The 27444-nt window shown below is 45.0% G+C and overlaps 1 protein-coding gene across 6 annotated transcripts in view; it reads right to left on the bottom strand.

Moving 5' to 3' along the window:
* SYTL5 (synaptotagmin like 5) overlaps positions 1-27444 on the bottom strand; it is an 885600-nt gene that overhangs the window by 753564 nt on the left and 104592 nt on the right. For 5 of the 6 annotated variants that reach the window (XM_069636554.1, XM_069636560.1, XM_069636555.1 and 2 more), the window contains one exon: positions 7532-7994. In XM_069636554.1, the coding sequence (XP_069492655.1) occupies positions 7532-7650 (119 nt within the window). In that variant the 5' untranslated portion in view covers positions 7651-7994. Of the gene's footprint in view, positions 1-7531; positions 7995-27444 lie in introns of those variants that run through there. The other variant, XM_069636558.1, reaches the window with a different exon arrangement.

The following is a 27444-nucleotide window of genomic DNA, read 5'->3' on the forward strand; positions in this document are numbered from 1 at the left end:
AAAAACGTTTCAGATGGTACAATATACTGATATGATGACAAGCAATGATCAATCAACAAAAGGAAAAAGAGTTAAGAATACTAAAATACTAAACTGAAGAGAAAATTAATTGAAGGTCCATTCAAATACTGAGATTGAAAGTCAAGCAACAAAATGAGAATTGCAAGACAGAAGCAGGCCAACCCTGAGACAGAAATAACAAAGATTGTGATTTCCCGGTAGGCCTCTGCACCCTGGGCCTCTTGTCTGATAACCTTTTTTATTTTCAAATGTTCTCATAGAAAAAGGGTTAGGTATGCTGAAAAAGTGTAATATTGGGCCACTTTGAAAATTATTTCCAGGGCATCTTTTGGCACCCAGTCCACCCCTGGTGGGTAGTAGGACTGTCACATGCTACATTTTGCACTTTTAGATCGGCTAGTCGGTTGGCTTTGGCTATCTTTCCCATTTCTGTATCCATGGCATCATGATATGTGTGATTTCCAGAATAACGTAGAGTTGCAGCCTGGATTTGGGTGGGCCATAATGTCCATCTTGCTCCTCAGCATCACCCTTCGTTTCATGATTATCAGTGGATGTGGATGGTGAAGACCAGGAACTTGTCATATCCTGCTCTTCGATGGAGTGTTTTGTTTCTCTCTGTGCTCCAGTTTATATAATATGCACCTCCCCCACTTGTGTCTAGAGACAATGGACCAAACTGTCCTCTCATTCCTTGACCCCTGATCCGGCAGCAATGGTCTGACATATGCCAAGAGGAAGTTCTCAATGCTTACCCCACACAATCCCAGAATTTCCAGTGCACATGGCAGCTTCAGTCACTGCTGCAAATTGGTCCCTTGTGGCATAGCCGCAACATCCCACACAGGCCCCTGTGCCCTGCATGTTGTAGTGCTTAGTTTCCACTCCCGCTTGATTACTTCCCCTGCATTTGCCTCCAGCAACATGTACCCCACTGCCTTGCCGTCCACTGCCAAGCCCACATGAAATAACACACAGACTCTCATTGTGGGTGGACAGGCCGCAGTTGCTTTATTAAGCAGGAGGTAGCTTACAGGTGTTCCGTTATTGGCAATGCAGCATCAGGATTCTGCGCTGAGCTGGAAAACCGTTACACTTTCTAACGTGGCGGAGAAGCATCCGGTTATGTGCGGAGCTGGCACTCTTATACTTTACCAAACTGGGGAATGTTTGTAAGTTAGTAAACAGCTTTTCAGGTAGCCACTTCCACTTGACTACTTTTCCTAGGTGCAGGATCGTTAAGCAGCTCTTTTCCCATGCCGCCTGACCCCCTCCCATACTCCCCTGTTGGTCATGTGTCCTGCGCTCTTCACCTTTGCAGTCACCCCAAGCCCTTGGTACCCCGACCCCCAATTTCTGTGTCCCTAACTGATTCCTTGCCCGGAGTTCTGTAACTCTCTCGCCTCCTAACCCAATCCCCTGCTGCTTTAACCTCTGCCTCTTTTACCCGGTCTCTTAGCTTTTTACGCCGTTCCCAGTTGCTTGTGTGACTTACCCTCTTGCCTGCCCCGATTTTGGTTTCCTGTCCTCATTCATTCCCCATTGCACTTGCCTCCTTCCCATTTCCCCCAGTGACTTCTCCTGTTTCCCCTGGAGTCGGTTGCTGACTACCCCTACCCCTTTCCCCGGCTAACTGGATTCCCTGTTGCCTGCCAGCCCCTTCCGCCTGTTGCCTTATGCCCGCCATTTTGATCCTTGCACCTTTCCACCTCCCCCCCACAATCCCCTCCCGCACTTTCCCCATGACCTGGCAAGTTAGAAACTCCACCACCAACAAACTCAGTCACTGCACAGTCCCTTGTGGTTTCTGGCAGGCCTACCAGCCTGGATGCACCATGTACCTCCACTGCGACGGTTCTGCTGTAGATCAGCAAATCATGACATATTAAAGACTGATATGCAAATGGATATTTCCCATCTGTGAAAGGCACAGTGAATAAAAGAAGTGGCTGCAAACTCTCAAGTGGTTAATAACCACTGAACAGGTTATCAAGTCTGTTCTTTCGAGAGAGGGGCGCCCGCTACCTTTGCAAAACTATTTTTCAAGGAATCTGGGATTGGTAACCCTAGGTCTCCTGGGAGCAACCAGATGTGGTCTCCCTCTCACTGTGCTTAGAGAGGCATCAGCTCCACCTCACTGATGATCCCCAACAAGGGTGAAACACGTGTATGGGGTTGCTGGTGGCACTCTAGTTCAGATTGGAATTGCCATTGCATTTCGATGCTGGACTGCACCTGGGCAGGACAAAGACTGATATGCAAATGGATATTTCCCATCTGTGAAAGGCACAGTGAGTAAAAGCAGTGGCTGCGAACTCTCAAGTGGTTAATAACCACTGAACAGGTTATCAAGTCTGTTCTTTCGACAGAGGGGCGCCCGCTACCTTTGCAAAACTATTTTTCAAGGAACCTGGGATTGGTAACCCTAGGTCTCGTGGGGGCAACCAGACGTGGTCTCCCTCTCACTGTGCTTAGAGAGGCATCAGCTTCACCTCACTGATGATCCCCAACAAGGGTGAAACACGTGTATGGGGTTGCTGGTGGCAATCTCGTGCAGGTTGGAATTGCCATTGCATTTCGGTGCTGACTGCCCCTGGGCAGGACAAAGACTGATATGCAAATGGATATTTCCCATCTGTGAAAGGCACAGTGAGTAAAAGCAGTGGCTGCGAACTCTCAAGTGGTTAATAACCACTGAACAGATTATCAAGTCTGTTCTTTCGAGAAAGGGGCGCCCGCTACCTTTGCAAAACTACATGACATATTAAACATTTGACATTTTCACATTACAGTTTGGGTGGCCGGGCAGGAAATTCTTCTTTCTACCCAGACAGTTCGAAAAGAGAGTGTTTGCTTGTGGTAAGGTGCTTATAAGCACTTATTTGGGGGGTGGGCTAACCTTTCTCCTCCCACCTGCCTTTTTTCGCACCTTGAGTTTCCCTCCCACCACCCACATCCTGGCCTCTGCCGTCGGCCAGTCTGTGAGAGGCACCCCAGCTGCCCTAGCTACAGGGGAATGGAGGAGATGGGAGCCCAGGGAGGCCTGCTGGGTGATGCGGCTATGGCAGCGTCCTCTGAAGGCCTCCCTTCGCTCGGCGCGTCCCCTGGCTCTTCTCCCACTGACACGCTTGAGTACTTTAGACATGTTGACAGTCGAAATAGTGGCGTCTCCTCCCTGGTTTCAACAAGCTTGGCACATGTGATGCCTCATCATAAAAGCCACTTATTGTTATTCCTTGCCTCCCCCCAACGCTCGGATATTCTCTTACCTCTCTTCCCTAGTAGTCACTGACAACAAATGTCATGTACATGTATGTTATGCAAGGTAGTCACAGGGAATTTCTCAATACTACTCTATGGCACCCTGAGCTACAGCCACTGGTAATTTCCTGACTCCGACCAACTCTGGGACTTTCAAAACATAAACAACGTATCCTGTTCCTACTTCTCCGTCCAATACTCGAACGCAACTCGGACCTGGTCCTCGAGATACTGGCAGATGCATGTAAACACTTTTTTCTTAAGCAGCCCTTTAGTGCTACAAAGTACATTTGTGTTACCTTGGAGAGACATTTCTCCCTCGTCTCACATTTCTTGTGCTAACAATACATGTTCCTTGATGTCTGAGCCCATGGAACCAGTAACGCCACAGCCCTCAGGGACAGCTTTGCAAAATTCTTCCACATTTAAGCCTTCCCGCCGCCTGCATATGAGGTTCTGCGGGATGACCGGCTGCTGCAGCAGCAGCAGCAGCACCCTACTGTTCTTGATGCAGCAAGCTGGAGGGTTCTTGTTCTTCATAAATATAATACATACCATTATTTCCACAGTGCTGTAAATTAATTTTTGCGCATGACAGCTGCATACAAAAGGGCATGATTTACAAAAGCGTTTTCACTTGGAAACACCCATTGCAAAACGAGTTGTGAATTAGGCCCAAAGACTACAATTGTTTTTAAATACACGAGTATACACACAAATAAGCAACATGATCAAGAGGGCTCCCTCTACCAAAATAGATCCTTTTCCAGGCAGCGAGATGGCAGTAGAAAGGAATGCAATCATTACAGCTGTCTGACAAGGCTGAACAAATGTAGAGCTTCAACATCGAGAACAGACCAAACATGTTTTTCTCGCAATGACTGAACACCTTCCTTTGTTAAAACACACTGGAAAATGTTAGGAATCTACCTGTCAACAGACAATACATTTTGGCATGACTTGTATCAAAGAGATTTTCAAGAGAAGCGTCACCAGGCCCACACAAACAAAAAGGCCACACATATGAAAACTAAAGACGGGATTCAACTATTTCTCAATGATGTTATCTCCCGTATTCAACTGGAATAGTGTAGCTCGACCTTGCACCGTATGTGTGCATGCACTAGATATGAGAAGTGTTAAAACTGTCACGCACCCCCAGCAAAGTCATTTCACCAGCATCATTAGGAGAGCAGAAGTGACATAACACAAGCTCCAATGAGAACGTGAAGCTGCGGAATGTTAATAAACACTGACAACAAAAGGAACACCAGGCCAGTCTATACAACCACAAACGCCCACAGCAAACGCACTTTCCAAAGTTCACAACTCAGATTGGTTAAATCGTGGGAGGAGGGGAGGGCTGCAAAGCAGTCCACATGGGTTGCAAGGACTAACTTATGGTTATCAGCTGGAAGCCCCCAAATAACCAACATTGCTCTGCACATTTTTTTTGCAGAGTAATTTCTCGGAAATGTCTTTCCTTTTCTGCCTCTCCCACTCTTTGCTGGCCTCTCCCACTCTTTGCTGGCCTCTCCCACTGTCTGCTGGCTCGCAGTTGCCTCTGGAATGCTGTCCTTACCGTCTTGGTGACGTCGTTTTACTGGACACCATTCGCGTGTGTCCCTCCTCGGCGTGCCAACTATTCTCGCGCATTGGGGCGTGGGAAGTATTCATCTGCCTTTACTTTTATTCTTAGGCCTGCACTCTACTATGTGGGTAGTACTTCAAATCCTCCAGTAACTTAGGTGCGAGGCGCCATTTGCCTCCACTACCTGCCTTCTGAAGAAGCTTATTGGCTGTTAGCTTTTCTACAGCCCTGCCAGGCTGCTAAGGACGTCACAGCAGAAGTTGGTAGCTCTCTGCATCTAGACTTAATTTTCTAACAGATTCCTAGCCCTTGCCTCTGACCTTCCCGGAAGATTATTAATCACACTAATGGACTATTTGCATGGACTCAAAAATTGCCTTCAAGTGTTGCACTGAAGTCATTCAATAACACATGCAATGAAAATATTAATAATACAAATAAGCCTAAAAATAACACAGTTTAATACAGCGCTTCATGACCGAGTCCTATTGTTCATAACATCTGCAATAACACGTTTTAATATTAGATAAATTGTTGGTACTCAATTTACCGACAATGGAATGAAGGCAGGCATGCTTAGTCTACCCTGCTCGCAATCAAGCCGACGATTGGAAATGAAAAACACATCTCAAAAGCGAGGGTTTGACTACTTAATAGATAACTTTTACATTTTGTAACAGTGGCCGGCACTGGAGTAACGAAACAGAAACATATGCACCGACAAAGGTAACTTAGGCCATCTGCCCACTCAGCTGTTGCAGGTTCCCGTTTCCTGCTTTTTGCTAGCCTTCCCCCAAACCTTTCACCTTTCTTTCACTCGACTCACAGTTGGACGTATGTCCGCATGTCTTTAGTAGTTTTTCTGGCTTTCCCAGCCCTGGCATACATCACCCGTATCCCTTTTACTCCGTTTTTATTAATATGGTGTGTGCCTGTCAACTTTGCTTAAGTTCGAATTGCTTTTTGCAGCTATTTCAGCCTTGACATACATTGTTCTTATCCCTCCCACTCTGCTTCTGCGAGGCGGTGTGCCCGTTTCACTCTCTCCAATTCTCGTACCCGTATTGTTTATCGGCACAGCTGGACGCAACCAATCGAAGGACTCATGGGCTTCCACAAGTCGGTAGTGTCGGTTTCCCCATCGGTAATTACATCGGCAGAAAAGGTGCTTACCGGGATGAGCTCTGGGACTCGGGCTACTTTTCTGTCTCGAGTTTAGGCATTGGTTGCTAGGCGCCAAGCCCACCACCTTCAGTGGTCACGCCACCAGAGAAGACGGTTGTCTTCCAGTCGTATCATTTCCCCTGATCGAGCCTCTTGCTCAGTCAAAGCACCCACCGTACAGCTTTCACCTCACAGGTCTCACTTTGCTCACGCCACTGCTGGTTCTGCGGCTCGATGTGGCCCCTCCAGTATGTCATTGCTACAGAGGCTCACCTCTGCATAGCAGCTACGCAAATCCCTCTATAGACGCCTCCATTCACAGTCGTCTCCCTTCTTACGCATGTCATTGGAACAAACAGAACTGTGTCTGTCTTCCTTGATTCGGGCATTCAGGTATGTACAGCATTACCTGAATGCAACAGAGTGAAAAAAAGGTCTTTGTGGATTATAGTGATAAAAGGAGGTACCAAACTCTTTGCAACATCCATATAGGCAGAAAGTGTTTGGACTGGGAGTTCCTTATTGGAATGGGAGTCCTTGTCCCCAAGGGGGGAGTCACTCCCAGTGAGGTCCTACTTGTTCAGACCCCTAGGAAGGGTCTTGCTTAGCATGCTCATTTGTCTAGCCTCAGAGGGGGTGGCTCCTCTGGGGAGAAGGAACACATTGCCCAGAGTTGTCACACCAAGTACTCGGAACATTGCACATATGTTGTCATTAATGCCAAGGCACCAATACCATTTGGTATATTGGCTTTGCATTGTCACCATAATTTACCAGGTACTGAAATGCTATGCTCAGTTATTTGATATCATAAACTAGGTATTGCCATCAAATTCCAAGGTATTGCCATCATCTGTCAGGTACTCACACAACATTGCAGGTATTTACATCATATCATGTATAGTTCATTTCTAAAGACATGGCAAACACTCCCTGTTTATATACATGTAAGTAGAAATTGAGATATACGGGACATGTTTGCCTTGTCTTTAGAGCTGAATTCTAAACAAACTTTCGAAGTCCTGTATAGCTGAATTTCTACTCATTCAGCTAAATAGGACATGGATGGCTCCAGCGCTCTGGAGCACATTAAGTTGGTCATTTTACATTTCAAAATGATTTGTAATTTTTTTTACAGTGCAGTCACACTTTTGACCCACACAAATATAGAGTGCACCCTTCTTAATTTCACCCCCTTACAAAACACATTAGATCTGCAGAGTAGACTGTCACTTCACGACAAATCAATTTAATGTGACACGGACCGGAGAAAATAATCAGTAAAACAGTAGAGTACATGATGTTATTTGATAGGCAAGCAATGACTTCCAGCCCACATGTGAGGTGGGAGAGCAGCAAGTATAATAGCTGGGGCTCTGCCTGCAGCATCCTAGTTCGCTTGGACACCTATTACTTGTGGACCCCCTTGTGTAGTGCTGCCCTGGATCCAGATCTAAAAATAATGTACAGGTAAATAAAAAGGAACAATATTACCTTATCCTTTTGCCTTCAATTTGTTTCAGATGTTCATCTCTCTTCAGCACGCCAAGTATGATCTCCCTCTCATTCTCTGATAAAAAGGACAAGTTGATGATCTCAGAGTTTTTTGACATGGTGCTCGAGCGTCTATTTGGAAACAGGATACTTTTTTTTTTGTACACGCAGAAATCTCAGGAAGTGAAATTAGGTGGTGAAGTTATTGAGGATCCGATCTTGGTGGATTTAACTGCTGATCGATGGTATTATTTGGCCCAAGGTAAAATGGGTTGTTCATACTGAGTTTCCGTTTCAGAAACCAATGTCTGGGTTTCGCTGCTGACGAATATCACTCATGAAAATCCCAGTTGTTCGAGATTTATTCCTTGAGCTCTTTTTGATTGAGTACATTGGGGCGAATGTTTGAACCAAATGTCATCATTGAAAACTCTGCCTCACTCCACATGTTTCCACATAAATCCTGAAAGAGTAAACAAAATGATTTTCAACAAGATTATCTGGGCATGCAGCATACCTATTTCACTGGTGTAGCAGAAAGAGACATGAGTTCCACATTTCTTCTAATTAATAGACGCGGAAAAATGATTTAGTAATGGTCTTCTGTGCAGCATACCAAATGTAACTGTTCCAAAATCACCCCTGCCATGGAAGTCATAATATGGCCAATCACATTTCAGCCCCTACTATCAAAAAGGGTAGCACCCTCAGTTGCAATAATTCTCTAAGAACTCATCCAAACTAAACCATAAAACATTGACATTGCATGTATCATCTCTGAAGTGTGTCTATTCCATGGCATACCTGGTTATACTGTACACAATGATCTATTGCATTGGTTGAACCTGGACTGTGCTCTTCGCCCATTCCTGTACTGACAAGCTTGCAACTGTTAATATATGGCTGCTAGCTGGATGCAATTACATTACGTGAACAAGCCAGTGCCGCCTTCTCATCTCTATCACATTGGACCCAGAAAAAAAACGAGAAATCGGTCTTTGACTCAATGCGCATTTCTATCACAACACCTATACAAGAGGTGTACAGGACAACAACAACAAAGGTGTGCAGCACTTAAAAGGTTTGTTTTTCATTCCCGGCTGGTTCAGTAAAAGGCTACAGTAATATTATTTTCCTCTAAAAATGAGAATGTGAAGTCAGGGTTTCCAACACTTTAAGGCGGGCGGGTGAAAGGTGGCTTTCGCATCTGTATTCAGATGTTTTATTGGAGAAATTTCAAGTCAAACAAATGTAATTTTACTTTTAAAAACAAAGAGGGTTAAGTGCCCATACGGTGTGTTGCAGGCACTCACTTATTGATTTGGTGTATCTTATGTTTACAACTATTCAATATTCACAACTGTTTGATTATTGCAAGTTTTAAAAAGAATGACAAGGCAAGTAGGGTCTCGGGAGGATAGATCAGGGGCAATGTACTCGCCTTGGAAGCAAGACGACACAGTGCACCAGAGGTTCAAACCCTGGGTCCGTGCTTAGAAACCTCTGGGTACTAAGCGTGTTATAAATAACATATCATACGTGAAAAAACAGGCTTGCTCTGTTCAAGGGGACAGTGGCCCTTCGAAGAAGTACTGTATCCATCCCATGAAAGGCAATGCAGCCCTTCTGAGAAATGCTACAACTTTCCAGGCACAAGTAAGGCATCATGTTTGTGAAAATCTGCTAGGGCTCCATCAAAAGCATAGCAAGGCTGCTGCAATGTGCTAGGTTTGTCACAATTAACATTCCAAAACATGCTGGGGAAGTGCTAGTGCTGTCAAGTTTAAAGTGGGCCAATCTGATACAAGTCACATTAGATGTATGCCATTTCTAAATCATAGCAGCCCTTTGCAAAAGGGCCGACGCCACACACAAACCATGGAAGTCCCTTTGACAAGTGGCGGCACTGTTTTAAGAAGAAAAACGCGTGACTGATCAGAAGGGGCAGTGCTACTGCGGTTGTGACATGATGGGGTCCTGGCAAAACATTTGTTTCCCATTCAAACTGCAAGCTGCCTTAACACTAGCCCATAGTATAGGCCATTGTGCTAGAACTACCTCTCCATGTCCCCATCCCTTCATCGTGGTGAGGTCTTAGAGTATTTTTCCATTCCCAGCCCCTCTCTCAATGCTATCAAACGTGCTCATGACTAAAACAGGAAAACAACTAGCTGCACCCAATGCATTGTACACGATTTCAGCACTCTTTCTACCTCTCTCTCGCTCTCTAACTTGCTCCCTCTTTCACTCTCTCACTGTACTTCCTTTACTTCTATATTATTCCCTTTTTGGTGTTGGCACATTTGGTGGCGCTAGCACCACCTATTGCCCAAAACATGTGTACCGTAAAAGAGAAAGGAGAAATGGGAGTTTGGGAGCAGTCTTTGGCATTGGCATGGCAACTTGCCGATGCTTGATGAAATAACCGAAGCACCAGCTGGGCCTTGATTAATTTCAAGGAGGGCTGTGCTTCGGCCATTTCAGCCTGTGCTTTAATGAGTTCCTCAAGACGGTTCCTTTTGGTGAATCCCCTCACACACACCATCCAATTCCGCCAGCACCTCCAGCTCCGAGGCGACTGACTTACCGAATCACTATCAAAATGTCAGTGTAATTTGTCACTAATGGGCGATATTAATGTCACTACTTCCTGCAGAGCGGTCATCAGTTTCCAGCAGTCCCTGGCTTCAGGCCAGCCGGAAGTGCCACAGCCTGTCTGCCCCTCATTCTTCAATCCGTAGCATCCCCAATGCACAGTCAAGCCTCTGAGAGAGACGCCCACATGGTGCCGCCTGCCAACCTCCGCAAATCTGCAGTGCATTACACGGGAGAGAATATACCATCCGCGAATATAGGGACTGGTGAAAAGAAAAACACTGTACACATACACCGCTCTCAGCACCCCACTCCCTCCAGGGAATTCAAAGCGGACGCATTTGCTCTTTTTCTTAGACATTCAATTTGCGGGTAATGCGTTTTTTTGTAATCACAGAACGATACGAAAATCCATATGTTGTTAGGGGGCGTTTTTTCTTCTGGGGGGGCTGCTTGTAGTGTCGATACCGTTTAAATGGGGGGACAAGGGGGTCTTTATATGATGGGACTCGGCAGGAGTAAGACCGCCCAATCTAATGAATGTGAAGTACAGCGACAGCTTAACTCCACCCAGGTTCCCCCTGAGGCCTGCAAGTTACACGCCCACTGCAAGCCCAACAGGGCAGGGCAGGCCAGCACAGCCCAGCCCACCCCAGGCAGCAGCCAGGGCGAAACATCCTGCCCCGGGAGGATAGCTCAACGGCAACGTGCTCGCCTTTGAAGCGAAATGACACGAAGCAACACAGGTTCGATCCCCAGGTCCGTGCTTAGAAACCTCTAGGTATTAAGCGCGTTATAAACAACCTATCACATCATATCACAATGGCAGCAGTCAGTCCCACAATGCACAGACTCCACATTATGTAGCACAGATGCAGGAGTGTATGTCATTTACAAAACGCACGATGCACGTTATTCACACTCTGTAACACAATAGAATAGAATAGGTTATCAATTGCACAAATGTAGCACAATGGATCCACGGTAACACAATACGTCAGTCAAAGCGGATACCCATTATTCACAGTAACTAGTACACAGGATCCATATTGATGGGTGAATGGGTAACACAATGCACGTCTTTCACAGTACTTAAAACAATGCACGGGGGAGCCACATTATTCTCACTTTGCAATCACAAAGTGCAACACAATGCATGCGATGCGCAGTAGAACGTGATCAACGTTACAGACAATGCATAACACAGTGCATACTCTTGTTGTCCCATGTTCATGCGGACACGTGTGTCTAAGCATTGCATACGTGGAATCTGCACATTCCGGACTTACCACACTTTAGGGACATATTGCACGTGAAAAACACATTATTATGTATGGGTTTCTTTCACTTGAATCAGCTAGTGTACGTGCTTTCATCTTTTGATATAATTTGTAAAGGTTTTTATTTCTTCGAGTTTACAATATTTATAACAGGGATCCAACCTCTGTGGGCCTTATTCACAGAAGCATTTTAGAATGGTGCAATCCCATTTTCTATTTTTTTCATTTACTTGTATATAATCACAAAAATAAAAAATGATTTTTACAAGAGGAAGTAAACGAAATGAGATTTTCGTATGAATACATGTGGACTTTCTGACCATTTCACAAGCTTTCCGATTATAAGTCTTGTTCACTTGACTGGTCTGTTCAGCCATACGTACATAGCAAAGCACATAGAGTCCGACATCATCAGACCTCGAGGTGAAGCTGGTGTTTCGTGAGACAGTTAGAATCCCATCCAAAAGCTGTACGCAAGTTACCCCAATGGGTTTGTAGTCGGATGTGGTTACACAGTATAATAGTTGGTCAGTGGCCGCTAGCTAGAATCTTGGCGTTTATGTTTGTGAAAGCTATTTCTATTAGTTTGCTTGTGGCTACTGCCCAACGTGCTTTTTCCCCAGATATGAGTCGGTACCACCATGTGTCTTCTTCTACCAAGACGGCGTTTATCCATAGAGGTGCCAAAATTGCTGAGCGTTCTGAGTTGAGAGTGGGACAGTTTAGTAAAAGATGTCGAACTGTTTCTTTCGAGTCCTCGTTTAGGCACAGTCTGCATGTTGTGACACTGGCGTGGCTTCTTATCCCCAGAATCTCTCTGGTGTGGAGCAGGTTCAGGCAGGCTCTTAAAAAGACACTCCGTAGCTTTTTGTCTGGAAATGTTTTGCAGTAGGCCAAAGGGGATTTTAGCTTATTGTGTGTCGGCGGCAGATGTTTCAGGAATTTAATCGCCGAAGTTTGATCGCCAGTGGATATCCAATCTTGATATTTCAGTTTTTGGATCACTTTTTGTGGAATGCAAATTAAGTCCTCTTTGGCGCAAACCACCTCTTCCAGTTTCTTTTCTTGGCAGTTGATCCATTTCTGAATCCCCACACATTTTGTTGCCGCTAGCTCTTTGCCAATGGTGTTAAAAATTGGCAGACCATCTTGGATAAGAGTCTTTCTGTACATAGCCAGTGAGGACAGACTGACAGTGGCACCCAGCGACAGTAGGCCCAGCTCTCTTCTGACAGCAGCAATCGGGATCGAGGTCGGTAGACCCAAGATCGTCTTCCAAATATAGCCCTCCAGTTTTGGCCACAATGAACTCGGCATGTTGATCGTGGCGTCCATGCCATATGTTAATGCGGGAACTATTTTTCCTTTATAGAAGTTGAAGCAGGAATCAATGAAAATTTGCCGAATTTACAGTCAATCAGTCTCATTTGCGAGGTCAGGTTCTTGGCTTTGTCCCAGAGATATGATTGCATTTGGGTCTCCTGTGGTGTTCCATCGAGAATAATTCCTAGATATTTAAAGTGAGGGACAACTTCGATACTGCATTTGTTCACTGACCAAATGTGGGCTGCGGTCTAAGGCGGTCGGTTCTTGGTGAAGATCATGATTTTTGTCTTGGCGTTGTTTATGGTAAGGTTGTTGGAGGCCATGTACTCTGTCAAATTATCCAGCTGACTTTGGAGGCCTATTTGGGTCTGGTCTAAGAGGATCATATCGTCTGCGTAGAGAATTCGAGACACCACGGTATTGCCAAGCTTTGGGGGAAAACTCCGAATGGTAACTTCTGAATCTTTAAAGTCACCCAGAAAGGCTACAAACAGAGCCGGAGCCAGCGGGCAACCTTGTTTCACTCCTCTTTCTACCAGAATTTCCTTGGTAAGAGTGCCTTGCTTGTTCAAGCGGGCTCAGAGGGTGGTGTTCGAATGGAGGGCTATAATAAGATGTAAGATTTCTTCTGGGCAGCTCCAGCCTTTTAGTTTTTTCCATAGGAGCATTCTGCCGACTCTGTCGAAAGCCTGCGACAGGTCAATGAAGGCCGCGTAGTCTGGTGGTGCTCTCTGCTTTATTTTTGCCTTGATCATACTGAGTATTAAGATATTCACTGCCGTACCACCGTTTTTCTTGAAACCCAGCTAGAAGGGATCTTCACATAGGGCCGATTTTGCCCAGCGACGGAAGTGTTGGAGAAGAAGAGTGGCAAACAATTTACCCATAATATCCAAAAGGGCTATTGGTCGATAGTTTGCTGGCTCTTCTCTGCTTCCTTTTTTGAAGATTGGGATGACAGTGGCTTTTGTCCATTTCGCTGGGATATGTCTGCTGGCTCTGTAGTGACTGAACAGAAGACTGATAAAATCTGTCCATTCTGTGATGTGTTTTTTTAGGTCGGTGTTCGTAAGGCCATCAGGACCCAGGGCTCTAGAGGTGTTTAGCTTTCGGATCGCCGCAGAAATATCTTCTTTTGCGGAAAGATCCACCCAGGGAGCCAGGTTTAGAACCGGACCGGGGATCACATTTATTGTAGGAGAAGCAAAGAGATGAGTGAAGAATTCAACCCAGGCTGGTTCGGAAACTGAGTTGATCATATTTGTCCTTATATTTCCTTGTGAAATGTTGATCAAGGCACAAAAGTCAGCTGGTTTTTTAGTTGATAGTGTTCTCATCATGGTTTCGGCATCATTTTGATACAGAGCTGCCCTGCGTAGTCTGATCCAAGTTTTGTAGCTTTTGCATTCCTTTATCCATAGTTCCCACCCCAGTTTGGAGTTAGCCGCTTTTGCATTGCGTTTCAGTTTTCTTACCGCCCTTTTTTTCCAGCTATTATTTTGTCATATGTGTGGTTGTAAGTACAGGGAATGGGCTTTTCCTCTTTCTGCTTAGACTTGTACTTAATCAGGAGCGGAATATAGTTAGGACTCTGAGGTGTCTTGGAGAATGTTTTTATGTCCCCGGCTGTAGTGAATTGTTGGATCATAGCTCTAACACTGGCTGTAGTGAGGCGCAGTCGAGTTTGCTGGGGATTGGACTCCACCGAAGCTGTATAGCTTCTGGTTTCTCGAGAGACCGAGGACCATCCGAGGGTGAGCATGTTATGGTCGCTCAGGTCTGTTTTAATCACCTCGAAGCTGTCAATGTCTGAGCACATATCATTCGAGATGAAAATATAGTCCAGGGTGGCCATCGAGGAGCCTCGTTCCCAGGTGGGGATTTGCGCTTTCCACTCTTTGATCCATGCCGCGTTGTGTAGATTTCTTGAGGCCATCAAGTTCATCCAGGCTTGGCCCCTTGATTCCGTTAGCGTTGCAGCAACTGATTGTAGAGATGCTTCTTTAGGGTGGATGCATTTGGCATTCAAATCACTGCATATTATAAAATGCGTGGTGTTCCACTCCACTACAATGGCGTCGATAGTATCGCCATGGATTGGCAGAAGGCCGTGATCGACATTCTTTGTGCTTCCAGTAGGTAGTGATAACTGCGAGAGAGGTCTCAGTCCATTGCCTTGTTTTCTCCAAGAAGTGAGTCCATTCAATAAGTATTGGCAGAATCCCGTAGGTTCTAACAATGGTTTTGACGATTTTCAAGTTTTGGCCTGTCCTCACAGCAATAAGTAAGCCAGCAGAAGGCTGGCCTAGCAGTCCTCTGACCGCCTGGGAGACCTCAATTTCGAATCCTTCCATGGACCATTTTTCTAGAAGCCAAGTCTCTTGCAGGCAGAGAATGTCGAAGCAGCCAAGGTCTTCACTGTTGGGGCCGGTTAGGTGTGCATGGCTTCTTGTGTTCCACAAGGCTAACGTCAACACCTTTGAGTGGTCCACTTCTTTGACTTCTTTAGATAATTGCTATCTGCTTCGGTTTGAAGTAAGCGCTCCTTTTAGCCAGTTCCATGGTCCGCCTGATGTCAGGTCTTTCTTTGTCTTGGCCGCAGTATCAGAGAGTCAGTTGCTCGGCGACTGATGCCTACGGTTTCTGTTGCTGTTAAGTCTTCTTCGTTGAGGAGAGTAGCCTCTTATCCTTTCTCTTCTTTGATGTCCACGGTATCTAACCAATGAGGAATTAACCGGGCTATGCCTACTTCTGTCTTGGGTGTCTTGGGTTGAGAAGACCTACGATGTTTCAGCCAAGTGTTTCCGATAGGGTTTCTCTGTGGATCTCCCCTGAGCTGCCCTCAGGTCTGTTTTTTGAGATGTGTTAGGTTCCTCTACCCGAGGTTCCTATTCCCTTTCGAGTGTAGCCCCAAAGTGGGCCTTCAGTTCTGCTCTTCGAGTGGTGTGCTGATCTGATGCATTGAGTGACGGGCTTCTCTTGAAAGTCACCAGAGCTTCCTGATTTGCTTTTTTGTATGGTGTTACTGTTTTTTTTATTTCGGATAGCAGAAATCCAGCCAATTTTAGTTCTTTTCCTACATCCCGACTCAGGTGTCGGATTGCAGCTGCTTTAATGTGAAGGTAGGCTTTTGCCTTATTGTTTCTATGGTATGGCTCTATTAATTTGAAATCTTCTGTTTTCAGGTATTTTAGGCCTGATGTGGCCGCTGCGATTTTTAGCACTGTTCTGCGGTTTAGAACCATGTATTTGTCTCCGTTTGAGATCTGCTCGATTTTAAACAGGCGCGTTGATTTATCAGTGGTTACAGTAACCTCTATTTTCTCTGCTGACGTGTGTGGCTTCAGCACCTGTGTCACCAGACCTCCATGAAGAGGTTCATTTGGGGAGCTTGGGAGCAGTGCGCGCGGAACTGTTATTATGGCTGGGGGAAGGCATTCGTCCTGACTTGGATGTTGTGACCGAGGGCCTTCCGTGGGAGTTGGGACCGATGTCTTCTTAGTAGGATTGGTAGTGTTTTGGGATTCCTTGTGGCCTTTCTCATCCCTATGGAGAGATCTGGCGTTCACGGGGAGCTCTTGTTCCATATGATGAGACACGCTGTTTAAAATACTGGAATCCAGGAAATCACTGGTTGATTTGGGTGACTGGGTTAGATCGATTGGAGAAACAGCCATCATTTGAGTTGGGTCTTGAATAGGAGTGTCTTTAGTCGGCCTGGCTTCCATCATGGCCGTAGCAAGTTCTACATGTGTGTGGAGTTGGATCGGTGGTTTTGTTTGCTCCTTATCTGCCAGTTTGAGGGCTTTTTTCTCTTGCCCCTGGCTTTGACTAACATTCTGAGTGGCCACAGAGTTGGTCTTTGGCTGTTTTCTATTCTCTAGTGTGGCTGTTTTTGGTTTGTTAAGGAATATTGAACCAATTTCATCCTTTCCTTTCATCAGCAGCGTCTGAGTTGATTTTGATTCCATCCGCCCCATCGAAACATCTTTATGGCTTGTGGCAACCATACTGTTTTCACACTCAGATTCAGTTATGTCTCTTTTCCTTTGTGAAATATCGTATTTCAAATCTATAGCCGTTATGAAGCCTTCCAGAAAAGACAACTTCGATTGTATGATTGCCAATGTGGCTGTGTTATCTCTCGAGGCGTCGCCTAGGATTTTGTAAAGTTTACAAAATGGTGCCATTGCAAGGGCTATTGCCAACATGATCGTAGTCATGTCTCTCTTGTTATTCAGTGAGTCTTTTTGCTTGAATGTTTGAGATTCATTTAGCCTTCCATTTTTTGTGGGTATTTTTCTGCAGTCTGTTATAAAAGTGGTCGTAACTGAATGCCGACGTCTAGTTGAAGGGCCACCGGCCTCCGGAAGATTAGGTGACCTTGGAGAAGAATTCCACGGGCCGCTGCCCGAGCACCGTTGCGACAATGGAGCTGTTGAGTGCTCTTGTATGGACGCCGGGCATTTTGGGTTGATAAGTGAGCTTTAGTCGAGGGTTCTGGACTCATTTCTCTATGTGATGGGTATGATTTTGGCTGAAGTAGGTCCAGTTTGTCTAACATTCTGTGCTGGGCAGACCAGGCTTCTATTGATGGCGTTTCGCTTATTTTGTCCATAGTGCTCACTTCAGGGAGACTGGATTTCCCTGCCTGCGCCTCTGTAGATAGACTTTGTGTCCTTGGATGAGGGCGTACTGAATTGGAATAGGATTGCCCTGACTGCGGCTCTGTATGTTGCATTTGTTTTGGTTGATCCGGTCTTAGCAAAACCGATTTGGCGAGTGGCGTTGTGACTGTGGAGGGTCCCTGAGTTGCTGGTCCCATTTGGACTTCTCTCATTACTGAAGCTTCGGGATGAATGCAGGGCACTATGGTTGTAGTATTTCCATTCGTCAGAGGCGTGTGAGTGGATTCTCTCAGCGTCACATCGTGATGTTCATCTTGAGGAGATAGTGTTTTTCTACATTTGGCTAGCGGAGGGGTCTCATCCAGTGCTTCAACAATTTCCGCGTCTGCGAGTTTGGACTCGTTGGATAGTTTTCGCTTTCCTTGGATCCTAAAGAAATTGAGGAGGGCATTAGAAAGGAGCGGGGTTGGTAGAGAGCGTTTTCCAGACCCCCGTTTTTTAGAAGGGGCCAAGCTTTTGGTTGATTTCTTTTGCATTAAGCTCATCCTTTCTTTTTTGTGTAGTCGCGTTCTCAGCGATTCCTTGTACCAGAGGAAGTTTTGATTTGGGTTTACCTCTTTTTTTTGTACTGTATTCGTTTCTTGATTATCAGGGAATTCGGTTTTGGATTTAAAGTGTCCTGAGCCCTAGGTTGTTGTTAGGCATCTGGCTCTGAATTAGGTATTGAAGTGACACTGTGGTTGTCGGAGCCCACATCTGAGTCGGGCCCGCAATCTCTTTTAGTGCTTGTGCCGTAATCTTCTTTAATGATTCAGCAGGAAAATGCGATATAGACTTATGAAGTACCTCACTGGGCGTGGATGATGGACTCGATGGAGCCGGTGTTTTCACTGAATCAGTTTGTTCAGGCAATGCCCCCAGTGGCGGCGGATGGACAGTGGCCAAGATGGTCATTTGAGAGGTACTTTCTTTGTAACCTTGGTGATGGTCCTGGGAAATGGGTTGAGTGTTACACGTCCCAGCAACACCTGATGCGGCCTCTAAGCTGGTGTCCAGAGGCAAAGTTAAGGCAGAGGCTGTTTGCGTGCGCAAAGTCTCTCCAGTGAGACCCGTGGGTGGCTCTTGGGGCTCCTGTTGCGGCACATGTGCGTTTCCGCCCGCCTTGGCCACCTCTCTCAGTCAGGCCCGCCGCAAGGGATCCTCATATCCTCTCGTTGGCTAGACCACTCGCCGAGGCGGTAATGGGGCGGATGGCGTTGGCGAGCGGAGCCGACTGAGCTTGCTCTGAGGCTCCTCCCCCTTTGGCCGTCGGGGGACAGCGAAGCTGGCATTGAAGGCGCTCGGAGCGAAAAGGGACAGAAGCCGCCTGGAGCCAGTAGGTGTTCAATGTTATTTTCTTTCCCACTTAGACCAGATGGAGGTACAGGCTTTGTTTGACCTGAGCTCCCAATTAAGGGCGGAGGAAAGGGAAAGGGGGATAGGGGAACGGGGAGGCGGGGGAGGCGGGAGCCCATAGTTGCAGCTGGGTCAAAAAGATCAGGAGAGTCAGGTACAGAATCAAGTACACTCCCCGTTTTAAGCGCGGGATGGAATTATTTAGATTTGGAGCTTGAAATGTGGTCATGGAGACAGCATTGTTCCGGTTCTTCCTCCATTTTCCACAGTTAGTAAAAGTAAAAGTTAGTGGATGTGTAGAAGTGCAGACATGCAGCAGAACAGCAGGAGCTTGAAATGCAGGAGCGGCAGCTCAGACACATATCAGGTGTTCAACAGGTGTTCAACAGAGTTTCAAGGTGTTCAAGAGTTTCAAGGTCTCAGAAAGATCTCAGAAATTATGATCATTAAAGTGCCGCCTACCTCGCCTCGGGAATGGTGTCAGCGGCGGCCGCTCAGCGGTGTCCCCGCCTCCCGCTGCGGACTGATGCAGACTGTTACTCTGCACGTTACTCCGCGCGCGCTCCGCGCTGAAGAAGGGTTTTTAAAGGTAGTGGGTCTTGTTGTTCTTAAAGCAGCACTCCACGAAGAAAGCAGCAGCAGAGCAGGAAAACAAAAAGCACATCCTCTCAAAGTGATGCAGACTGTTACTCTGCACGTTACTCCGCAATCCCATTGAAAAAGGCTTTGTGAATCAGGCCCTGTGTCTTTTACCATCCTGGCACGCATACTTTTCTCATGTGAATTTGCCCTGATCCACAGTTAGTTGTTTGCTCGTATGCCTTGTTTGGGTGTCTGTTCAAAAGTCTGTCAGCATGCGGTTATTTAGCTGTGATGTACTACCTATAACCTAAATGATTTCTAGGTGGTGGCCTCAGAAGGAGACCTTCGAATCAGTGTGTGGGATACTTAGAGAAATAAATCAGGAGGGGAGCTTCAAAAGGGGTCTGCTAGTACAGGCTTCCTGTGTTCAAAGACTGCAGAACCTTTCATGTTGTGTACGTTTGTTACATAATGGACTGCCCTCTGTAACGGTCGCAGACATGCAGTGTTATTTACGCTCAGTTTTCCAGCCACTCATGTGCATGCCTATTTTTGGTTTAATAGAATAGAGAGAGGAAGAGGGAATGTGAGTTTTGAACCAGTTATCTGGTTCACATAGCAAAGGGCACTATCCAATGAGAAGTTCCCTAACAATATTTGCTGCAATCAGCAGCTTTGTAAAAAAACAAACATGGCGCCTGGCTTTCAATTTCCAAGCTACAGTTATTTCATATTAGACTATTGCTCTATTCTCCTTCCTTCTCATTCTCCTGCACACCCGCGCCCCTCATCGCATCCTCCTTTAACACTTTGCACCTTCCTAGTTGCACCATGGTACCTATAAATACAAAATGCAAATAACTTCAGTAAACGCCAAAACTATTGGCATTGCCAATGCTTGTGTTTGCCTCTATATCTCTTTTTATGTGGAGATGGGTCACTTAGGTGCACGTTTGCTACACCCAACCCAGCTGCTGAGAAACGAACACTTGGCACCCTATATCAGGAGTCTGTTTTTTGAGATTGCACTGCAGGATTGGTAGCGAGAGCGAGGAGAGGGGTATGGGGCATGGGGTGGCTGCAGGTGGGATGGATCAGGCATGCAACGCAATTCAAGTGGCGCAGGGGTGGGCGCTGCACAGCACACCGATGGCTCATTGAATCCTGAGTTACGCCAGAGCATATCAGAGAGGAAACTTGCATTCATTTTCCACAAGCACAATGCCAAAAAATTACACTATATTGCAATTCATTTTTTAACATCACACTCTGAATATTGTCCGACTTACAACCAAATATTATATATATACATATATTCAAATTAAAACCGAAATATATGTGTGCAACAGCCAATGTTTTGCTGGAAGGAAAAGGAAAAGAAAATTGACAAAAGTAACACACATTTGTATTGTACACATTCATTAAATTGTTGATGCTCATCTTATATGTGACTATTGTAAGAGGCATTTTTATCATACGGTTTGTATTTTATTACATTCAATGAATCATAAGTGTAGAGCCCTATGCTGTATCCTACTTACCAATCTATGTTCAATGTATTTTTCATGGAGCTTGTTAGCTGCATGGCATTGTTTGGGGTGCTTTAGTGCTACCACTTGAATCCTATTATATTATGTAACAATGATGGCATAATAATAATAATGTGCATTTATATAGTGCAACAAACTCTCAGGCATCGGAGCGCTGCTTATTACCCATGGTGTGTGGTGCTCATTTATCGACCTTGGAAGGATGAAAGGCTGAGTTTGGCCCTGCCGGGATTCGAACCTGGGTCAGTAGGCTGGTAAGCTCTGCACGGATCTCAAAACAAGCGCTCTACTCGCTGTGCTATCTGACACTTCGTTACAGGACATTTATGTCATGTTCTTGCATAGTTGAATTAAACTATAGCATGCGTCTTGGTGTTTTAATCAATATACTGCTGTGAACTCGTACAAATCTAGATTCCGTTTGAATGGAATTGGTTAATGTATGTGATGCTGCTGCCATCAATTCAATTCATTACGTGTCTTCACAGCTTACAGTGTGGTTTTAAATGACATGTCAATATTCTCCTTTACATCAAAGTTACAATGAAATGTATTATTATATTTACCCACATCTATCATTGGATCATACCAGAGATGGATACTTGAATATCTCCTTAAATATGTTGGATATGATAGCATCATACATTATTAGGTGTGTTTTGTAAATAATGTAAATTAATAATGTAAATTAATATATTCCATCTTTGTCATTCTGTCATTCAATCATAACTTGGTTTGTTGAAGTCAGTAGTTTTTAATATTATTACTACATGTCTTCATTCAATAAATTGTATTATCAATTATTGGTTGAAAATTTGAGTTCAACTTCCAATACAAGTATTGACAATGCATTTTATTTTATTTTTAGATTTGTAATGCTCCTAGACCCGAGGGCATCAGTGTGCTTACCTGTTGTACTTTCTATGCACAATCCATCCTGTTGTGAACATTTACATTATTCTGTCATCATTTAATTACATAGCTATGAAGTTGTACTTTTATATGTACAAATTACTAGACCTCATGGATTACCCCCAAAGTGTCAAACCAATTCAATGTACACAAAGAGTTAATTTGGATTTACATTTTAAAACCACTGGCATTCTTCACTTCCTCCATTCACTATCACTTCGACTCAATATTGCAGTGTCTAAATAATTATAAGGTAACTAACATGTTCTGATGTCATTGGATGTCAAATGCATCTATCATTAAGGCTTTCCATGTGCATGCTTCGGTTGGGATTTAGGTTCTTTATATTCAACAGTACATCAAACGACAAAGGAAATGTAGCCCATGGGGCAGGGCAGATTGCTGTCCAGGACACAGATGGCTATCATACTGAGTCTGTGGGTAATGTGACGAATTGAGGGAATGTATCCCTTCTTCCCAGAGAGGAGCCCCCCCTCCAGTAAATCTAGGGAAGGGAGCCTGCTCTGCAACACCCTCCTGCAACACCGGGAAGTGGGACCTCACCGGGAGAGACTCCCCCTTTGGGGACAAGGACTCCCGTTTCTGTGGGTAAATCCCCAAAGCTGGGCACAGCGTGGCCTAGATGGGATGCTCTAAAATACCAGAGACCTTTAAACAAGACTGGGGTGGAGAAATACTTAATAAATGGCATTATCATATAGAGAAAGAACATACCCCTATAAATTGAAGTATGCAATACAATAATATGTGCTCTGAGGCCCGTAGGCGTGCAGCGCAAAATTGAGACGAGTACGTTGAATAGCATATACTCGATGAGCAACAGGGAAAGAGGAACACATACGCAGGCAAGGGAATGCCCGAGCTACGTAAAACCTGGAGAAGGCATAGTAGGCGTGAGGCGAGAAGCCCACAAGTTTCAAACTCACACAATACTGAACAAGGGGAAGCCAGAGTAACTGAATCCCCAGAGTGAGAAGTTGAACTGGTAGGAGTCCAGAGAAGGTGATGGTGAGACCACAAATGATCGGTGGAGGACAGCAGGTGCACAAACCATTGCCGATACTGCCGCAAACATACAGCAGCAGGGTATTCTGTCACTGAGCTGAACACCGAGACTCTGCAAGGAGAAGATAACACCTGAGGAAGGAAGCACAATGAAAATAAACCAACTGTGTCACAGAGCAAGAGAGAAGCTCCCGGAGGAACAAGGATCCCAAAGAGAACAGGCTTAACGACAGGCCCAGAGGTAATCATTATACCGGGCAAGCAACTTGTCCCGGTAGAAGGCATGAGGCAAATTTAATCCTGAAACTGATGAACTTAAAGTGTTGTGATAGAAGAGAAAGAATTACGGAAAATCAGAATACCAAGAGAAAAGAACATTGGGTAACAATACCGTGGTAAAAGGGAAAAGAAACTCAATATTCTGTGCAAGAAGAAACTAACATAACAGAGAGAGAACATTATGATAACTATTATTGCCCAGGATGGAAAGCCTACCAGAGAAATAGTATTTTCCAAAGACACATTGAAACTAGCAACCAGGAATACAGATCGTCTCCAAAATGGATTCACACGGAGGAGGAAAAAGCTATTAGTCCATTTGAAGAGTTACAGAGACTGATCCAAGAAATCATGAGGGACTGTTTGAGGATTATGTATTAATAAAGAATTCTACAGACTAGTACCAGAAGTACCCTTAGGAGAAGGGATTTATTCTCCGGACCCAAGTTAGTTTTAATAGTGGTAGGGTCAGTTAGGTTCATTTTGGGAAGCATACCTATTCCTTTGGACATTCACAAATGACTGACGAGCACCTCAGTTATTAACATAGGCAGGGGCCACCGCAGTGATAGGGAAAGTTAAGCCATATCATTTTATTTCAATAAAATATTGTGAAACATGACCTAAGAGTGTCCATATCCTTCTTCTGACTCACCACAGCAACCAATGATATAATCCAAATATTGCCACAGCATTGCATGCTTCTCAGGGGTTCACAGCTGCTCTGTGGTACCATGCCATCTCTTTGACACCTCAAGCCGCTCCAGGCTTTCGGACAACAGGGTTTTGTATTCAGTGGATGTAGCTTTGTGTTTCCTATTAAAATATATACCAACAAATCTCAACATCCCAGCAGGTGCTATCAACATTTCTTTCTCACAGGACATTCGTCCAATTGACAGTTATGCATTTTTTAAGTCATCCTATCACATGGCATGGTTGCCAACAAGCCACCAAAGACTTTGCATGTTCCTCTTAGGGTACATGAGGTAATGCCGTGCAGTTAGGGTCGATGTGCTGTCCATGTTGACAAAGGAACGAGAATCAAAAACTGCACCCAGTCCTGGCCTACTCTACTCCTATGCATGGACATCATTTTGGGATCTCCAGGGGTCGCACCTGTGACCCCCGAGGTCTCCGTTGCTAGCCTTGTGGTCTCCCTTGCTAACCCCAGAAAAAAGTGTTTTTGGTATTATTTTCTTTACATTGAAGCTCCTGGTCTGTGGCCAGTGACATGTGGCTCTTTGTTTCTAGGGAGGCTGGCTTTCTTATGCAGACCTCTTAAAAAAACAGGTGTGCCACACGTATAACACTTTGAGCAGTGACCCCAAATAAGAAAGAATAGGAATAACAAATAATTTGTCTTTGATAGACTCATTAAAGGTTTATTTCAGGCATACTTCAGGGGGCGAGTCACTGATTTAGCCTGTTCTTTAGCACCTCAAATTCACAATGCAGACAAAAACTGCCAAAAACCATTTAGAGTACAATACTCAATCATTTCGGACTATATATTTTGATTTTCGCAAGTTGCTGTTATAGCATGTTTTTTTCTGCGGTTGCCTGTTACGATCATCACAAGACATTCCATCTCGGGGTCCTCGGTCACTTGACAAAATCCTTGTGCCCAAAAGCTTGTGTGCCATGTGCCATTTATGACCATAGCCCATAAAGTGGCCCTTGATTTAATTGTGCCACAATTAATGCTTTGTTGCAATGTGTCTATTTTCCCTATCTCCATGGCATGCTGTTCAGGATGTTTGTTTCCATGTATGAGGTATCGAGTGCCCAGAGGACAGCATACCGTGTGAGAGCATTGCTTTCGCTGTGCGATTCTAAATTCTTGAATACACAGTTATGAACCCTCCCAATGGTATGTAGTTTGCCAAGCTCTGAAGCATGAAAAGTAGATTCACGCAGGCTTGACATGTGGCCTACTTTGCATCAGACCAGATGGACTGGCCGGCTATTAAATCTCAGTTACCAGTTTAAAAAGGTATGGACTACAGAGTCTAATTTGCTTTCTGACTTTGAGAACATTCAGACATGCAATGGCTCATTTTACTGTATCCGGTGATATAGTTATAGCCGGTAAGATAGCTCAGTGGGTGAGTGCTCACTGCTGCAATGTGTGTGCTTGATCTGCAGGTAGCAGGTTCGAATCCTGGCAAGGTCAACTCAGCCTTTCTTCTTTCTGAGGTTGATAAATGCATACCAGCACACGGTGATATTGTATGTATATTTGTTTTATATAAAGCGCTTAAGCGTAAGTGCTGTATAACAACACATCATTATCATTTGGTCTTGGACGTCTGCGTGCATTCACAGTAACTCGGTAATATGGCCTATACACAATGATATTAACGATACATATGGTGATCCATTCTTGTATGAAATGTATATCACATTACAGTGATATCATAACCATTTTTTCTTAGTGGCCTGGAACAGTGCTATGTGATGCCACTTCCTGTTTTGTCAAGGGATGAAAAGCCATGTTCCATTGCTTCCCATGAAGTCACTTTGGGGTGGGGTCAAAACACATTGCTTCCTGTGATCTCCTCAGAGGTCAAGGGTCTTGTGATGTCACTTCTGTCACCTCTGGCTTCTTGGTGAAATGACGTCCCTCGCTCCTATGGTACTGCAACCCATAATATGCATAGCCATTTCCATGGTAGAAAGAGTACAGTGCCTGCTTGCACGCATAGACACATAATTGACTGATCTGCTGTGTGCATTCCTCCAACATTCCAGAGCCGCACCTGAATGCCATCAACTGAGAGAACCCATAGCACAGTCACCACCCATTTGAAAACATGCCTCCTCTGCCCAGGCTCGCAACCTATGTACACGGTACAGGAAGACAACACGTGCACATATGTTCATTCCCCAAAAGGGATGGTCGGTTTGAAGTTTTAAAAATGTGGTTGAAATTATCATGACAGGTCAGACAGATGTAGCGCGAAAGCACGTGTTGCTTTCTCGATGCACTGTCAAAACCTTTCCAGCACCGGCTTCAAATTGTCATCACCCAACAAAACAAGTTAAATACAGCACAGAAAAGCCCAATAAGTATCATCCAGAATGGAACAGAAAGTGCCCCAACCCACAACAATCCCATGAGAAGAAGACAAGCTATGTACAAAAATATTGCTGAGAACACCATTGTGCAATATCTGCAAATGCATAATGTACTCAGGACCTGGGTGAAGCGAGGATCATATGCAATGCCTGGCTGTGCAGTGAAACATCTCCCATATATTTATAGCAGGCTAATGCAATGGTCGTAAAAATGGCACACTAACACAAAACACTAGTGCTTAAATAATGCACTTTTCTACAACAAAAGGCAGTGATAATATGGTGCGTCTCCCACTCGGGCATTGAGTTCACCACCAGTCATGTAACAAACCACAACTCTGAGAGGTATCAAACATGGTAGCCAGAGTCCTAGGTTGCACTGGGACAATTTAATGGGCCCAGCACATTTTGTAAGTCCACCAAGAGAAATCAAGGCTGGGTTTGAATCGAGTGACTGCTCTCGGTATTTCTAAGGTAAGTCAGCGTAGAGCTGACACGTTTTCCTGTATGGTTTTTGTGTAGGTGGTCTATGACTCCTTTCTGGTTTGGTTTCTCGTGCGTTCTTCTGAGTACTGCCATTGTTTTCACCAACCGTGCCAGAAGATCAGACACTAGTGTGATGCGATGATCTGCTGGTGTGTGGTTTTTTCTTCATTTTTGATGTGTATGTGTATGAACCCAGGCCCCTGTGAGCATGCTATTTTACTACTCAAAAAGTGAACACATTCTAACACAAGCAGCCCCATCATTCTTTATATTTGTGTTAAAGCAATGTGTTTCCATAAGATAAGGAGAGTAGCACGCTTGATTATAAGCATAGCTAGTTCACACTCAGTGAACTGCACAGAACAATGCGATGCACATTTATAAACTGCACCTGTGTGCATGGCCTAATCTGCTCCTGGGTACCAAGGTCCACCTCACGGCTCCGTTTCCAGATACTACATAACCGGGCAATAATAGTGCTCATAGTCAGCCAATGATAGAGGTCATGCTCTGACACCACTGTGCATCTAGGGGGGCCTGAAGAGCATAACCCCAACATTTCATCCTGGGGGGAGGATCAGATTTGGGCACGATCCCTTTCCAACAAAGCCTCCTCCAAACCCGGCTACCAGCCGCAGCTCATACAGCAAGGAAACGAAAAGATGGAGCTTGGTGTGAATATATTTCCCCGACAACGATTGTTTGGATGGCTCACTGCTTGTTAGGTTTTTAAGTTGCTTAAAAGTCACTACTTTTAATAAAAGGGACACAAA

This window comes from Ambystoma mexicanum, chromosome 7p (assembly GCF_040938575.1).
Source record: "Ambystoma mexicanum isolate Mex_15411 chromosome 7p, UKY_AmexF1_1, whole genome shotgun sequence".
Taxonomy (NCBI): Eukaryota; Metazoa; Chordata; class Amphibia; order Caudata; family Ambystomatidae; genus Ambystoma; species Ambystoma mexicanum.